Here is a 17,048-nt window from a genome sequence, read left to right as displayed (position 1 = left end):
AAAAGATGAAGGAGAGAGGACCAAAACTTTTATCTTTTGATTTAAAAATTCACCAATCCCTACAATAATCAATTTGCTAAACAATAGTTCATGAGGCAAAGAGTCAGAGTGATATTGTTGTTATTTCATTTTTTACATCCTTTTTATTGTTATGTAAGTATTGTATAGTAATTTTGTAATTGCAACGTTTTTAGCCTTGCGGCTACTTGTTGTAAGTTTTATACCAGAATAAATTTAAAAAAAAAAAAAAATATTATAATGCCTCTCTCCATTTGTAGTACATGTTTGAATCCATAACAAATATTTATATATACAAATTAACATTCTATTTTCGCTTTTCATTATTCTTGTAAGAAATCGGTAAGTCGAAATCCTCAAATATTCATTAAATAATGGAATATTGTTTTCCACAAACAAATTTCTCGCACTAACAAATCTGGGTTGTCCCAACAACCGCCGGAAAGCATCATAACAAACTTTAAGTCGGTTGATATCTTTTTTAAAATGATTAGACCATAAAGGAGAACAGTACATGTTAATAATATAATATAACTTTATTAAGAGACACTTTCCTGTGAAACAAACATACTAAACATATTTTGTTTTAACTGTGACTAACTCCAACTCAGGAGAAACCCGATTATATAAGTAAATAAATAAGTAGGACACCTTGTTCTATGGTCTTCAGGTATCTCTTTAATAAGGTTCTACAGAAATACTATGAATATCTTGTATAAATATCTGGTATAGAGGATTCATACCTAATAGTACAGATGCAAATAAAAAAAATAAATCATATTAACGGAGACATTTAGGGAATCATTAATGTTATGTGGGATTTAAGAAGTTCAATAAACTACTGTATTTAATACTAAATAATCAACTTTAGCTACAGAGTAGTACAGTACATGGTCCCGTTTGCTCCCTTTATATCATTATTGCACAAAATGACTGACCAATCAATCATAAGTCCTGAGCGGCAACGAATAAAAAGCAATATTGTAATGTGAAGTTTAGCATGAAATCAACGCTGGGCATGACCCGACACATATTTAATATTCTGTATTAAAAAAAGAAAATAACGATTGGAAACGAGGCAAATAGCTAAAGACTACAAGACACATCTGTCATAATAAAAGTACAACGCAAGTCAGTCGAAGAATGAATTTAGGCTTCATTGAACACTATTAATAAGATTGTAAAGAATAAAGATGATGGCTAGATAAAATTATGAACTGAAGATTGCAAACACTTTTTTTTTAAACTATTAGTATTTTAACTTTATTCAATTTTTACTTTAAAATATATTGATCTAAAATGAAAAAGATTCTCACCTTGAGGATTCATCCCAGATAGGGAATTCATGTTCATATCCATAACAAATTGTAAGTCCACGGCATACAATAATAAGTTTACTACTATTCCTAATAGTTACTTTCACAAGACAGTTGACGCGTGAAATCCAGCTTTTCAAATAAAGTCCAATGTCGTCACAAAGATTAATAAAACAACGATCCTTGATCAGACATACATTTTAACATTTGAACACCTGAAATAAAAAGAATAGTTTTAAACAATTCCGTTTCTATCACAATTGTACACATATAATGTATGATCCAAAGGTGACTACAATCATTCACTGTTGCTTATTACATACTTAAGAATTTTTGGTTGTAAAATTCTGGAATTTAACACCCCTGATTTTGGAGACTTTTACACAATCAGCCGACTGTTTAATTATAAACCTACACATTACAGGGGTGTAGATTTGGTTTATTGTAAGGGTATTGTAGCACCTAAAACCTAGTTAAAAAGAAGCCCAGTGGGTTCAATATTTTAAAGAAGTTTGTGTAATTCATTGAACACGATTGAGTCAGGTTTGAGGTGTTTATACCAGAAAATCAATTTACTCAAACCCATGTCTTCTTGTTTTTTACACGGTTTAAATCGTTTCATAATCTCAAAACGATACTTAATATCAAAAGAGAACAGAAAAAACACATATTTGTTTATAAATTCATGATCATATACACAACATTTAATTTTTACTAATTTACTTAAATATATTATGTTTACTGAAGAAGCATCAGTAACTTATCATCATGAAAAAACGTTTGTACAAATAGAAAATCTTGCACAGTAGTTAACAATAATCTCACACTCATATCTTACAAGGAAAACGCTTCTAACAAACCTTGTTCAAGTAGATATTGAAGAAACCCACTTTTTTAAAGTTTGATTTCTTAGAAGGTCAGAGTTATACTACTATTAGCTAGTGTACCATGGCATATGCAGGCAACGTGCTTTATATCTGAATCCCCTGAAATTTGCATTTAAGTAGAATAATATACTAAGGAAATGATAGGCCGTGAACCGGAGAGATTTCTGGGACATTGACAGGATAACATACAATGAGACCGATGCACTACAGTGGACATAGATAAGGAGATATAATACAATGATCCAGCCCGCAGAGGAATCGTATCTTATATTCAATCAAAGATTCATTTATTTCAGATCCGTACGACACTTAAATTTAAGTGCACTCGCTAAGTAACATCTTAACATTCATTTTATTTAAATGCAATAATGTGTGTATATATGTGTGCAAAAAAGCACATTGATTAAAAAAAAACTTTATTCATCTTCATAAAATACACTTTGAATGTACAACAATTTCATTGTAGAAATAAATGAAAAATGAGTAACAAAAAACATAAAATACAAACGCAGGTTTGTCATAAAATATAGTACAAAGTTATAAAGTATTGAAAGCATTACAATATAATTAAATAGTAAGCTTAATCAGAATGAAACATTTTGAAATTCTAAGAAAATTAAGCAGAGAAAAAAAACAAGTTCAACGTATATCAATAGTGTACCTTTTATTGTACCCAATAGATGGTAAAATAATGTGCATAAATGAATACACAACATATAAATAGCGAGTTTCTCATAAAATATAGTAATGTATACTTCTAAATCTAAAGCATGTACTACTATACTACTTTCCAGGAAACATTTGACAAAAAACTAATGGAAAAAATGTCTAAAACATGTTAATCTACACATTTGGAAAATGACCATCTTATCCCTCTGACTAGTTCGTTGACTCATCATATTTGTGTAAAAACGTGATGCGAAAAATATCTAAGTTGATGGATATCGAAGAAGAGTTTCTACGAAAATGACGCAAATATGTATAAAGTGAATGAACTCAATTCAACTGTATATTGCTGAAGTAGTGAGACTGGCCATGAGGGGATGTTTTATCATTATACTGCGGCTAGGGACATTAATCAATTATTATTGGAGTGTTGTGGATTATGAATTGTGTTCATGTGGTGTCTAGTGTTTGTGTATGAATGGGGTAATATGCAATCCGACCTACAGTATACCATATTAGAAGAATGAGTTTGCCAAAGCTGAACTATAATGTCAACCCTTACATTTTACCATTTTACATTACAAACCAATGATGTAAACGAACACTATTGTTTGCCGTCATTATATTTCCCTACAGTAGATATTTTCTGTTAATTATTATTTTGCTATAAAGATGGATACAGTTCAGCAACCTCAATGAAGTTATTTAGAACTTTACCAACTCTTTATACATAGCATATATAGCAAATTGCAAAATATAGCAAAATAATGTTTAAATTCTTTTAAAAAGAGGCAGTCATAACATTCTAGTAATTTACTGTAGCAACTACAAACTGGGAGTTTTTCTACATAAAATATTCTTTCTGTCCGCCTGAGTCTCTGTCTTACTCTCTTCACCCCTTCACTTAATCATCAGATGCAAAATACCAGGGGGATTGGGGAACTTTTATTACCCTTATGCCACTCCAGCCCAAATTTGCAGGTGATTCAATTGGCCATTTTTGCTATTTAAGAAACCTTTTACGGCATAACACTATGTACGTGTACACGATCTAGATTTTCTTTGGGGATGAAAGCCATTCACACCATCACAAAATGGCGTGCTAAAATATAAATGTTACAAATTATGTTTTTTTTTTAACTTTAAATCCCTAATGAAATGTCATGGACATTTTGATGCATACTTTTAGTCATTAGTCTTGAAAGAATTTTATAGTAAAGAGGATATTACTAAAAATTAGCATAATCATAAAGTATCGGCATTTAAAAAGTAAGCCATATCATAAGCAAAGTACATTAAACCTCAATGCACATATTATGAGCTTATTGTAAAATGTTTTGTAAAATTATTTGCATATTATATTATATCAGTTTTTTCATCAACGGGGGAAAAAATAATGAATGTTAGAAATTTTGAATTTTAACTTGAGGTACAGTACAGTTACCATATGTTTCTCAACTGATAAGTCATATTTTTTAGCCAAACTTAAAACATATCATGATATCTTTTTCATTAGTACTTTATATCCTAGTAAGATTGGCAAAAATATTTCTTTAATTTCAATTTTCATGAGATGTAATGTAAGTACAATACAAAATAGACTGGCTTTTGTGTATGAAAACAGAATCCATACATAATCTACGTCAATCATTATTCACCTGCATTCGACACAATTACAATTGGCATTTTAACTCTGTGTATAAAATTAGGTTAAGTAATCATATCCAAAAAGAACTTAATGTCGCAAACATATTAAACTAGCTCTAATGAATGTTTTCAAATGTCTTTGACTGATCTTGTTGCCTTTTACAGTATATATTGTCAGAAATTGGAACGACAAAGAGCTTCAAGAAATATGTCAGGCAACTGATGGAAAAATTTTAAGTTCAAAGGTTAAGGATGTATTCTAACTGAATATCAATTTTTGTGAATTTCCCTACACAAAAACTGTCCACATGCAAATGACACATACTGAATGTATGCAGTCAAACTTGATGGCTTATACTATAGGAAGAAGGGTATATGCATTTAGAAAGGCAAACACAACCAGAGTCTTTTCATTACCAATGTCATCACAACACTTTCAGTATAGACAATGTCATCACAAAAAGATAAGGTAAAATGTTATACACAGTGCACTAGTTGTGTGTCTTTGTGATGACGGTGACATTCTATTTATTTGGCCATAATTATAATAAGCTATGGGTGAATAACATACTGTAACCTAAATATAATTTAGCATTTACACATTTCACATCAAAACAGTAGCCTAAAATCTAGTGAAAGTAAACATCACAATAGTAAATGCAATTATATATCAGATTGTTATCAACGACAACGTCAAATATAAACAAGCTGAATCATGCCCTAAGTTAGTAGCAATAACAATAACAAACATTTTCTTACTTGTTTGTAACCTTTCAATTAAAAATAATGTTCAGCGTAAAAACCCTAAAGGCAAGCAGGAAGAAATTATCCAAACTAATAATTACTAGCACACAAACCTGGCCAGGTTACCCAAGTCCAATGTATGAATACCCATTTATGTGGTGTTTTATCGCCTCCTGGCTAGCATCAGCAAGACCTACAGACACTGTTCAGCAGGAAGCTAGTTATTTTTTCAGTTGGCCTTGAACCTCAAAAACAGAATATGTGAACAATACTGGGCAAGTGAAGCTCACTGACCCTGATAATATGCAATTAAACAGAGTGCAAATAGCTCCAGCACCACTGACTGATACCTAGTAGCAATTAAAATGCTCATGCACAGCTGTGTGCGCAGTATGGCCCTCATCATTATGTCCTGTTGCAGTTTTTAAATCTACCACATCACCCTGGGGCCCAATTCTGTTAAAAATTACCCTGACCTTCAGAAATTTTATATATCATAATATATACAGAAAAGTGCCTAGGCTTTAGAATCAACATGGATGTTTCAAATTGTTTGTAGTAAATGTTACACTATAGGCCATAATATTTTTATATAAAATAGGTCAGAAAATGTGTTAATATTATAGGTACAGTAGCTTAGGTTTGAAACCTAGAATCGACTAAATTGGGTCTGAAAACTTGACAAAAGTTGGCAAAACAAACTTAACAATGCAAATTAGTACTTCCATGAAATCATATACAGTAATTCCCAGGTCATAGGTCGAAAGCCGACATTAAACAATTTATTTCTCCATGTATCAACATTCAAAACAATGGTCTTTTTTAAAAAGATCAAATTACTGAATTATGATACATTCCTAAATGTGCGTCTTAATCTATACTGTATACTCAAATATTCAAACAAAACTCTCAATATTAAAATTAGTAAAACTGTAATATTAGTATTAAGCAACCTGGTATTATCGATATTTATATAATGTACACTTAATTTATAAAAAAATACTTTTGTTAGAAAACAATGACAAAACAATGTTTAATACTGTATTTCAAGTTTATTTAACTTTAGAAGCACAACGCCTGTACTTAAGTAAAGAAAAAGTTAACAAATTATAATGATATCGCATCTTGGCTTCCGCACTTGACTTATGTTGTAATCCACAGACTTTGTCATAAGCTCTGCGGTGCCAAGTCTCCTATACTTGGTGGTCTATATCCAGTGAACCGTATTACCTATCCAGAAACAATCTACTCACCATTGAAAATACATAGTATTATCTAAGGCATGAATGGTATTAAAGTAGCATAATGTAATTTCTACTGTGCACGTTGCAGAACAATCAACATGAAAAACTTAAGAGGGCGCCTAGTTTATCACCGTAGAACTAGTTCAAGGCTGCTGATGCATAATTCGTTTGGTTGAATTAATCCTTTAATATCTCTCCCTAGGATATTTAATGTTACAGCTCACACATCAATGAGTTTAGAGTCACTGCTCTTTGAATTGATGCAATGTAATTATTGCAAAATCTAGAATCCTAAAAAAGGTTGAAATCTTTCTGAAACAAAAATGTACAACTATGTAAAAACTATTTCTCAATAATTGGTAATGTTATATAAAAGTAATTTGAGATACAATATGTATTAATTATACAGTAGAACTCCTATTAAGGGGACACCTTCAGGATCAAAGTGTCGCCTTAAAAGTGGTGTACACTGAATATGGGTATCTACTGCATTTTAAATTATTTTAAAATAAAAACAAATAAATAATTCCACAACATGTGAGCTTATACTATAATAGAAATAATTTATAATACTAGCAAATACAATAATATATGGTTAAATGTCAAATTTACTAAATAAGTAGAGAAAGTATATTGTTAATGAATTGCACTATAGTGCTTCTGATGCACTCATCAATGGCTTGGTTTATTAATAGCAATCATATGACGCATTTCAGAACACAGAGATCAAAAAGAATTATCAAGTTTAAAAAATGAATTAAACTTCACAAATCAATGACTAATATCAAGTAAACACTTTTTTTTTGCAATGGAAAATAGGAGATTTAAAGATAATCACTAAATACAGTTTATTAAAGTTATTGAATCAGAAAGCAACTATTTAAAGGTATATTTCAAATATATCTGTATTGGTAATAATAACTAATAACAGAATAAGTTTGAATACAGTGCTGAGTACTCTTAGCGAGCGAGTGGCCGAGCGGTTAAGACAGTGGAACTGTAATAATGTGGCCATAACATCGGTAATGGTTTGAGGCTCACTCGCTCCATGGTTTCAAGTCTTCGCGGATAAGGACTATAAAACCGTAGGTTCAGTGTACACATCTGTGCACTTAATCTATAAAAAATATTTAAACCATTGTAAGAAAACAATGTACCGTATATTTCGGTGTATAAGTCGCACCTGTGTATAAGACGCACCCCCTAACTGAGAGTAAAATATCGGTATTTTTTATATCGTCTATGTATAAGACGCACCTTATATTTCATCAAAACAATGTTTTTCAATGATTTTGTAATCAATATTATTGTAATAATATATTTTGTTATATCTACAACGGCGTCCTTTATTTAGGTTTTTCCTTACCTAGGCTCGGCCGCGCCCCGCCTCAACAAGTTCTTTCTAACTTGTTATTCATGAGTTTCGCACCCGCAACATCGAGTGCATGACCGTGTGTGTAACACGTACGTGTGTGGGCTAGCCTCGCTCGATCATTTCGAGAGGGCGCACGTTTTCACGGACAATCGTATTTGATTAGTATCTATGTATCCGAGAAGTGTGTACGCTAGGTCCATGTTATAATCACCTGGAGAATATACTAGTCGAATACCGTACACCATGTGGCCGCCAAGAAGGGCTTGCGCTGGGGGTACGGCGGTCGGCGATCAATCGTGCGTATAACTACTGTATAAATAAATACTATTCCAATCGTATGTAAACGTTTACAAATGAAATTTTATCGGAGCGCCTAAAACAGCTCCATAATGAACAAATCTTTTCATCATATTTAGTATAACATCATGCTAAAATGCCTTGAAAACTAGGCAGAAGCAGGTTGCTGTTACGTTAGTTAGTTACTGTAGCTAGACCTAGCCTACTCAGGCCTAGCAAACAAGGTGACGATATCGAGGCCTAGGCCTATGTACAATCTGTGTGGTGAGGCATTTATGTTCGGTGTATAAGACGCACCCTTAATTTAGAGGTCAAATTTGCGTGTCAAAAGTGCGACTTATACACCAAAATATACGGTACATCTTTCGAGACAAGTAGGGGGTTACTAATTCACACACAGCCACTGTCAAAAACTTATCATAGTACTATACACTGGGCCCTCTGGGAGAACAGTCTTTGACTGAAGAGGCTACCCAATAGTATAACGAATAAGTAAATACATACTAATTAAAATGTAGTACAACATTTGAATAGAAATGTTCAAGTAGGGCAAGTACTTATTTTCTGACACCACAAAATGACTTATATATTAACAATAGTATGAATGGTCTGTTTCTTCTATGAAACAGCTTATTTATGACTGCGTAATCCGCGTCTATTCCATAACCTCTCCTACTGGGATTCCTGCTTCAATAAAAGAACTTGAAGGAGCGGATAAATTTCCCTCCTTCCTCCTCCTCCCCAGAACAAGAAAACAGGAAAAAAAATTCTAAATAAATTTTCTGTCTCATACAAAACAATTACATCAAATTCAACATTTTATTATAAATTTAATAAAGCTTTACGAGCCACAAAATGTTGATGATTCAGATTTTTTCGTTGAATATGATTCTTCTATTTTATATCATACAGTATAAATGGTCGTCAAGTAACTGTGTTAGGTTCATTAGGCAAAGGTTACACAGTATAAAGTTCTTCCGTCTGGCCTAACTTCTTTCAAGTTTTCCACCTTAAATTTTATGTTAGACCTTTCATCTACATTTCTAGTATTAAAGGCTATTCTAAATTCCAAATAATTTTCATAGAAAGCTATCACTATTTTTGTTACTTTACTGTTGGAAAGCAATGTATTGTCTAATTTTGCATTATTGTAAACATGCTGTATCACACGTACACTCTTTTGAGTATAATGTACTTATAATTCAAAGTGGATCTCCAAGCTCGACCTTTTGTCATAAAGCAAGTGAAATATATCTTATAAATTAATATTAGTTAATTACTAACAGTATCTTAATAATGATTAGAAATGTTGCACTATGTACAGAGTAATATCCTAATATGTATTGAATGTTTGAAATATAAAATAAAAAATACAAAGTCATTGACACTGATCCGAAATCATGTAAATCTTAAAATCCTTGAAAAAAGATTTCATCTTCATGAATCCCCTAAAACATGCAGAATAGAAAATGAATCCACACACAAAAACCGGCTCAATCATGTGAATCAATAATAGATAAACAAGGCTTTGTTTGTCTTCCGACATGAGCGAAAATAAAAAATCTGATTATAGCAAAATCTGCTATAATTCTAAGCCAACAAGACTAGTAAGTAAGCTTGGTTGGAGCCAAGATTACTCCTCAAAATGGCATCATATCAACTTGCAAATTAAACATTATTTGTCGGCACAAATCTGTCAAAGAAAGCAATTACGACACTGTCTAAAAACAATAATGATTGCAGATATTCTCTACATTATCTTTCAGTTATTAATAAAATATTATATTAAATGATTATATTTTTTATTTTTCTTTTGAATGATAATATAGGCTTATAGTCTTATATAGGGCTTAATACAAATGTTTCTACACAACAAGGAAAAAATAAATATACTAAAAATAACAAAAAGAAGGTAAAATGACACAGATAAGTTATTTTCACCAGCTAATTTTTTTGGTTCATTGAAGTGCTTAAATGAGAGTTCCCCCGGAAGAGAACGCATAGGAGCTCAAGAGATAGAGACATCCAAGAGTTTTTTTTTTTTGGTTTTTTTAAACCCATGAAATCAAAGGCTTCTTTCCTGGAAGTTGGTAAGGAAGAGGTTTAGTTTTTGAAATTTAAAGTATGAAACTGTAGGTCAAACTGTATGTTTAATCAACTTTAGATTGGTTTTCGTTCATTACTTAGGAAGTCAAAAAGGAATTTGTCCCTATATTATTCATTAAAGAGCATGCATTGTTTCTTTTAAACCTTACTGTTACATGTCAGTATATTATTCGTCTAAAATTCTACTTATTTTAAATACTTTCAATACATACATGACCTTTGACACAACATTATTACTACCCTTTTTGAAATAAACCACTTTAAGCCATTTTATTATCACCATTTATTGCCAAACAGGTTCAACCACCAGAAAACATAATTTGACTTTTGACTTTTGGGTTGATTGTTGATAACGATTTTACCCATAACCTACAATTATACAAGAACAAAAAGTTCTGTATACTTATTCTGTTGGTCATCAATAATTCAGCAAATTATAAGAAGTTCAAAATTGAATTTGTTTACTACATTTTGAATATTTTACTGTACTATGACTATGACACATGTGGTTAGTCATGGTCTAATCTGTAAAAAGTTATACTTTGGACTTTGCTCTTACTATAAATTTAGCAACTTTTAAGTAAAATGTGATAACCCCTACATCTACCTATATGGAAGAAAACATAAATCAGATACAGTACAATCACATTTTTATCTCTCCTCTTTACTCCATCACTATGTACTGTAATGCCTAAATTAACTTGTTTTCAGAAGGAATGAGCTAGGATTAATACCTTTGACATTGATGGTAATCATGTAAACCGCAAAACAATGTACTGAACATACCATAATGTCCAAAGGGCGTAGAGAACGCGATTTACATTAATTCCATCAAATTATGCCTAAATGGTAATAAAAGCGGACACTCCAACAAAAATCAAGTATTTTAAAATAAAAAGGCATTATTGGTGTTATGCTGTATAGTTTTAGTACTAATGTGTATTTGATTACAACAACCAGGACAACAAGTCATTCCCATTTTTTATTATTCCATGGGGAAATCCAATACAACTGTTGGGAATGGGAATATTAACATACTTTAGAACTCATTTTCATTTGGATGGGTGGGCAAAAATATCATTACTACTGCGTGTACTAATGTGCTAGAAGCATAATATGTAGTACAGTATCACAATTATGCATGTCTAGTTACTATAGAAAAGATATACTATTCACTAATGATATTATCTACTTTTAATATTATAAAGTGGGTCTGGTCAAGGATAAAAAAATGACCGTAATAATGTTCAAATTTGCCTGTAGAGAAACTAAAATTGTAAAGTTCATACCTAGTTATTTTGTATGAAATTGCGAGGAAAAAGTTTTGCAATTAGTGAGAACCGATTTAGTGAATTCACTTATTTAATTAATTATTATTCACTAATTTAACTAATTTAAAAAGTGCTATTGTATAGCACGTCTTTACTGTCTTTTAACTGCCTCAAAATGTCATGATCATTTTAAAGCCTATCAATTAACTATTATAAATATTAGTCAAAATTTGTTAATAAGAGTATCTACAAGTTTAAATAATGGTTAGTATATAATGTAGTCTGGAGTTGGGTAGCCAAGTGGTTAGGACACTTGACTGTCATACAGAGATTCCAGGGTCCAGTCCATTCAGCTGTAAATGAGTACCGTATATTTCGGTGTATAAGTCGCACCTGTGTATAAGACGCACCCCTAACTGAGAGTAAAATATCGGTATTTTTTATATCGTCGGGGTATAAGACGCACCTTATATTTCATCAAAACAATGTTTTTTTAAAGTGTAATCAATATTATTGTAATAATATATTTTGTTAAATCTGCAACGGCGTCCTTTATTTAGGTTTTTTCTTACCTAGGCTCGGCCGCGCCCAGCCTCAACAGCCGCAACATCGAGTGCATGACCGTGTGTGTAACACGTACGTGTGGGCTGCGAGTGTGGGCTAGCCTCGCTCGATCATTTCGAGAGGGCACACGTTTTCACGGACAATCGTATTCGATTAATATCTATGTATCCGAGAAGTGTGTACGCTAGGTCCATTCTATAATCACCTGGAGAATATACTAGTCGAATACCGTACACCATGTGGCCGCCAAGAAGGGCTTGCGCTGGGGGTACGGCGATCGTGCGTATAACTACTGTATAAATAAATACTATTCCAATCGTACCTAAACGTTTACAAATGAAATTTTATCGCCATAATGAACAAATCTTTTCATCATATTTAGTGTAACATCATGCTAAAATGCCTTGAAAACTAGGCAGAAGCAGGTTGCCGTTACGTTAGTTAGTTAGTTACTGTAGCTAGGCCTAGCCTACTCAGGCCTAGCAAACGAGGTGACGATAGCCTAGGCCTAGGCCTAGGATGTACAATCTGTGTGGCGAGGCATTTATGTTCGGTGTATAAGACGCACCCTTAATTTAGAGGTCAAATTTGCGTGTCAAAAGTGCGACTTATACACCGAAATATACGGTACCTAGTTGAAAATACTAGGGAGGATAAGGCGGCGTGGAAAGTAACTGGCCACCCTACCACATAATACAGAGGATTGGTAAAACAGTAAAATGAGCTCCTAGCAGCTCATTCCCCCATGTTCAGAATGAATACAGGACTCACCATACCTTTTATACAATGTATTAGAATGTAAATAACCAGCATCATTTTAGATTGGTGACACAGCTAGATAACAAGTCATTTTTTAAATTTCATAAATAAAAATTAATAAAATAACCTCTAACATGCAATAATTATCAGCCAGCAAGATTTTACACTTGTATGTACTAAAATAAATCTAATTTATGATTGCTTTTACCTAAAATTACGTTAAGAATGTTGGTTATTGATTTTGTCTTTTAGTAGAGTTCTGGCTGAATAATTCTACTAATATTACATTTGGTCATAAAAGTTCACATGAGGACAAATTTAGTTATTGTACTTTGCATTTATTTATTTATTTATTTTTTTTTTTTTATTCAATCGAAACCAACAGCGATAATTACCGCCACTAACAGGTTTGATACAAACAAAGCCAGGAATGTTTAAAGCACCTTGATTGGTCAACAATTCAACAATCTTTATAAGTTTGTTCTTTTTGTAGTCCAACACATACACACACATGTTTGATGACATTTTAAACATTCAATCCAGGCACACACACACGATTGATAAACTAAATACTGCCTGACAGAAGTGTATAAAACAAAACCGTATATTGTATTTATCGAAATTTCAGTGCCTAAACATACTTTCATACAGCGTTTAAACCAATGCTATCCTTAATCTACCTGCAATAAATGATCATAAATATATGTACAGTACAGGATGAAGATTAGTATAATTCAGTAAGTTTAAATATTCACAAAAAATAACCAAATAAAAACTCACCTTATTTTTAATTCCTTTATGCCTTTAGCATATTGTTTTGCCTAACACACACAACTGGATTAAGTTTCATAAACTGTAGAATACAATAATGCTTCACCACAGCAGACAGTCAGCTCACTCACACTCACAGTTGTTTTGCTTCACAAAGTATTCGTTAGTAAAGTATTCGTTATCAACAAATCCCAACACATAAAACGTTCAATATTCTCCAGACACTGTTCAATATGTTTCTCTGTATAGTTAAAACAATAAACAAAGTGTTTAGTTTAAAAGAACACGAAGCAAGCAAGCACTATAAGTACACACGCACACCAGTGAGCAGGAATACACTTTTACTGGTGTTGTGTATAATATAGAGTGCATTTCACAATAATGACTCAAGGTCACTGCTTACCACTTAGCTTGCTGAAATTAAATCATAAAGGTCACATTACAAGAGTAGAGCAATGGCTAATTATAGTGAATAAAATATGATGTATGATTTGTGTAAATCATTTCTAATTATTAAAATCCACTCAAAATTAACAATAATGATTGAAACAAAAGATTGTTCATCAATTAAATAAAAGACAACTTCACTTTATGGGGGGGTTGTTATTCGAGGAAGGCATTTATTCAAAGGTGGGAGGCGGTTATTCAAAGGGAGGTGCATTTATTCAAATAAATATTGTAATCTATAAACACTTGATATCAAACATCTCTATCTGTTATTTTGTGCCTAAAAATATTAATTAAATTAATTAATCAGTAAATCTTGTGATGAAATTAAGGTAATATCTAATCAATAATCAACATTTTAATACGAAAATTAATATCGTTCATTGAACAATTTATAATTACAAAGTATCTTACACATCTCACAGCCAGATAGTGGTGTTAAATGCTTGTGAATCATGGTATGATTAACTTCTATACATTACCATCATATAATTAACTTGTGTTATTTACAATTTTGACAAGAACATTTTTGCTCTTTGCATCTATTTTAATAGCCTTATAGTCCTTGTATTCTATCTCTTCCTAAACCACAATACCAGACACTCTTTGTGCGGAGATATCTTCTAATTTTCCCAAAGTGTTTTTAGACTATGGTTTATATGACTGTTTTCCACAAAACATACATTTTTTAGACCAATTTCTTTGAAACTGTCGAAGGTCGACCTCTTTGCAACCTGATCATAACATATCTAAAATCAAAAAGGTATACTAGTCACCTTCAAACATGTATCAATGAAATACAGCGTACTAATATTTAATATTTCAACATTAATAATGTTATCAGATCAAAAGGAAAAACAATTTAATTTCCATTACTGTTTAGTTTACAATCAAATCATCATAAATTAATATCTCTTAATTTCTACCATCATTATCATTGTGTCTTGTCCATGTATGTTAAATTGGTAATTAAAAATACTTTATCAATATTAATATTGCAGACAGCTGTATGTGAATCAATATGTGTGTCTAGGTCGCTGTTATTTTCATATAATGTATAATAAAATACAATATGTTCTTACGAAAGCAATCTGCTTTGATAAGAGGTTCAACCAACTACCAAAGTACTATACCCTTTACAAAAATTACATGATTTTCACACTTAGTGTTGATATTATATTACTATACTATATATTTTATATTTATAGCTAGGCTCGCACTGGCCGATCGCCAAGTCGCCATGGGCGAAAACGTTTCTAGATTGGCGAAAAATAAAACGGCTACTTTAGCCATTTTGGCGATGACATATGATAAAATAGATAATTAAATAATCATTTTGGCGAAAGCATAAAGTCCAACTAAAAGGTCCATTTGTCGATCTCCAAGCATTTATTTTGTTTGTTATCACGTTGTTTACTTCAAGCTCCATTTTTCGTCAACTTGTTTCGTTGTACCAGGCGTCTCTTTGTTATTTCAAAAAGATGGAGATAGCAGAGGTAGACTGCACAGAGAGACAGACGTTACACGACACATGGATGATGAAGTCTAGCCAAACTATCACGTGTTGTGCGCTGCACAAACGATCGACTACATAGCCGACGGTCGGCTAATTACCGGGATTGTCTATTTTTCGATAGGGGTGTACTTTTCAGATTAAAAAGAAACATTATAGTATCTTCGATGCTGAATGACGTCTTAATCTTATCGAAATCAAAAATGTATGCGTTATGCATTTTAGAGTCTTCCAATTTAATGTAGTTTCATATTTTAGCCTTAATAAACTTCCCTCGTGCGTCAGTGTAAACAAAACAACATGCGGAAAATGGTAGAGTCTAACGGGGATTTAGCTAAAACACACACGTGCATCTGAGCGGGGCCGGCCGCCGGCTTCTGTGTTGTTGTGTAAATAAATAATAATCGGATAAATTTCTCGCCCTGACAGAAACGCTTCGGCGCAGCCTTGAGGGATGGAAAGACGTACCCTGTGCTTTGGCCTATATTATCTTACGTTTAACAACGATACGATTGTTCGTTTGCTAGGAATTTTCCTCAATATTTTTAGCATACGATATACCGTTGTTGTACATAATTTTGTAGGCCTAGGCCGGCGGTTCTGCACTTTCGCACCTCTTGAGCATACCCAATTTAAAAACATTAACCAGCTGCGCGGCGGTGATTCTGAGTGATTCTAGGACACGATTTTCGCCTGGTACGCCATGGAAGCCGTCACACGCAAACATGACCAGCCAAGCGTAAAAAACAAAAGTAACATAGCGTTCACGGGAATTTCAGAAAACTGTAAAATGTTTCTTATTAAATTGATAACTGTATAAATGCTGTATGATTAAAAACAATTTGAACAATTGTTTTGATCATGTAAAAAAAATACAAAAAAAATATTTTTTTAATCAGTGATTATTTAGGCATGGTTCTTTATCTCAATGCCTTACAAAAATGTTCAGGGAACAGTGTATAGACCTGTTGACATAGATAAATTGACTAAAATGTTTTTACCACTATATTTCAAAAATTTTAAATTTTGGCTATAAACCGATTCATTTGGCTAAATAAAAAAATTTGACTTTAGCCATTTTGGCTATAGATAAACTGATTTGACTAAAAAAAATATTCTGACTTTCGCCAAATGGCTAAACAAAATGAAATGTTAGTGCTACCCCAGTATAGTTTATTATTTTTAATTGATTTCAGACAGACATAATGACAAGCAGGGGAAAATTTCATTTTAAAATTTTGTTTAGCAATATTGCTAATCAAACTGATTTTTGAGTCCAGAAACATATAGTTTTGTATTGTATTTTTTGCTACACAATTGTAGAAATGTGTAGCAATAAGGTTGTTTTGTATAGCTTTTTGCTATGCTACACTGGCGAAATTATTCCCTGACAAGTGAATTTAAATATGACAACAAGCTACAA

The 17,048-nt window shown here is 32.2% G+C and overlaps 1 protein-coding gene across 2 annotated transcripts in view; it reads right to left on the bottom strand.

Moving 5' to 3' along the window:
• The window catches only part of LOC140040495 (retinoic acid receptor alpha-like), a 49,049-nt gene extending 35,058 nt beyond the window's left edge, over positions 1-13,991 (bottom strand). Inside the window, exons 1-2 of one of the 2 annotated variants that reach the window (XM_072086480.1) lie at positions 13,675-13,991; positions 1,335-1,549 (exon numbers count right to left, since the gene is read on the bottom strand). In XM_072086480.1, coding sequence (XP_071942581.1) covers positions 1,335-1,377 — 43 coding nt within the window. In that variant the 5' untranslated portion in view covers positions 1,378-1,549; positions 13,675-13,991. The remainder of the gene's footprint in view (positions 1-1,334; positions 1,550-13,674) is intronic. The other variant, XM_072086482.1, reaches the window with a different exon arrangement.
• Positions 13,992-17,048: the final 3,057 nt, after the last annotated feature.

This window comes from Antedon mediterranea, chromosome 2 (genome assembly GCF_964355755.1).
Source record: "Antedon mediterranea chromosome 2, ecAntMedi1.1, whole genome shotgun sequence".
In the NCBI taxonomy this organism is placed as follows: domain Eukaryota; kingdom Metazoa; phylum Echinodermata; class Crinoidea; order Comatulida; family Antedonidae; genus Antedon; species Antedon mediterranea.
This window is presented reverse-complemented; position numbering and strand designations above follow the sequence as displayed.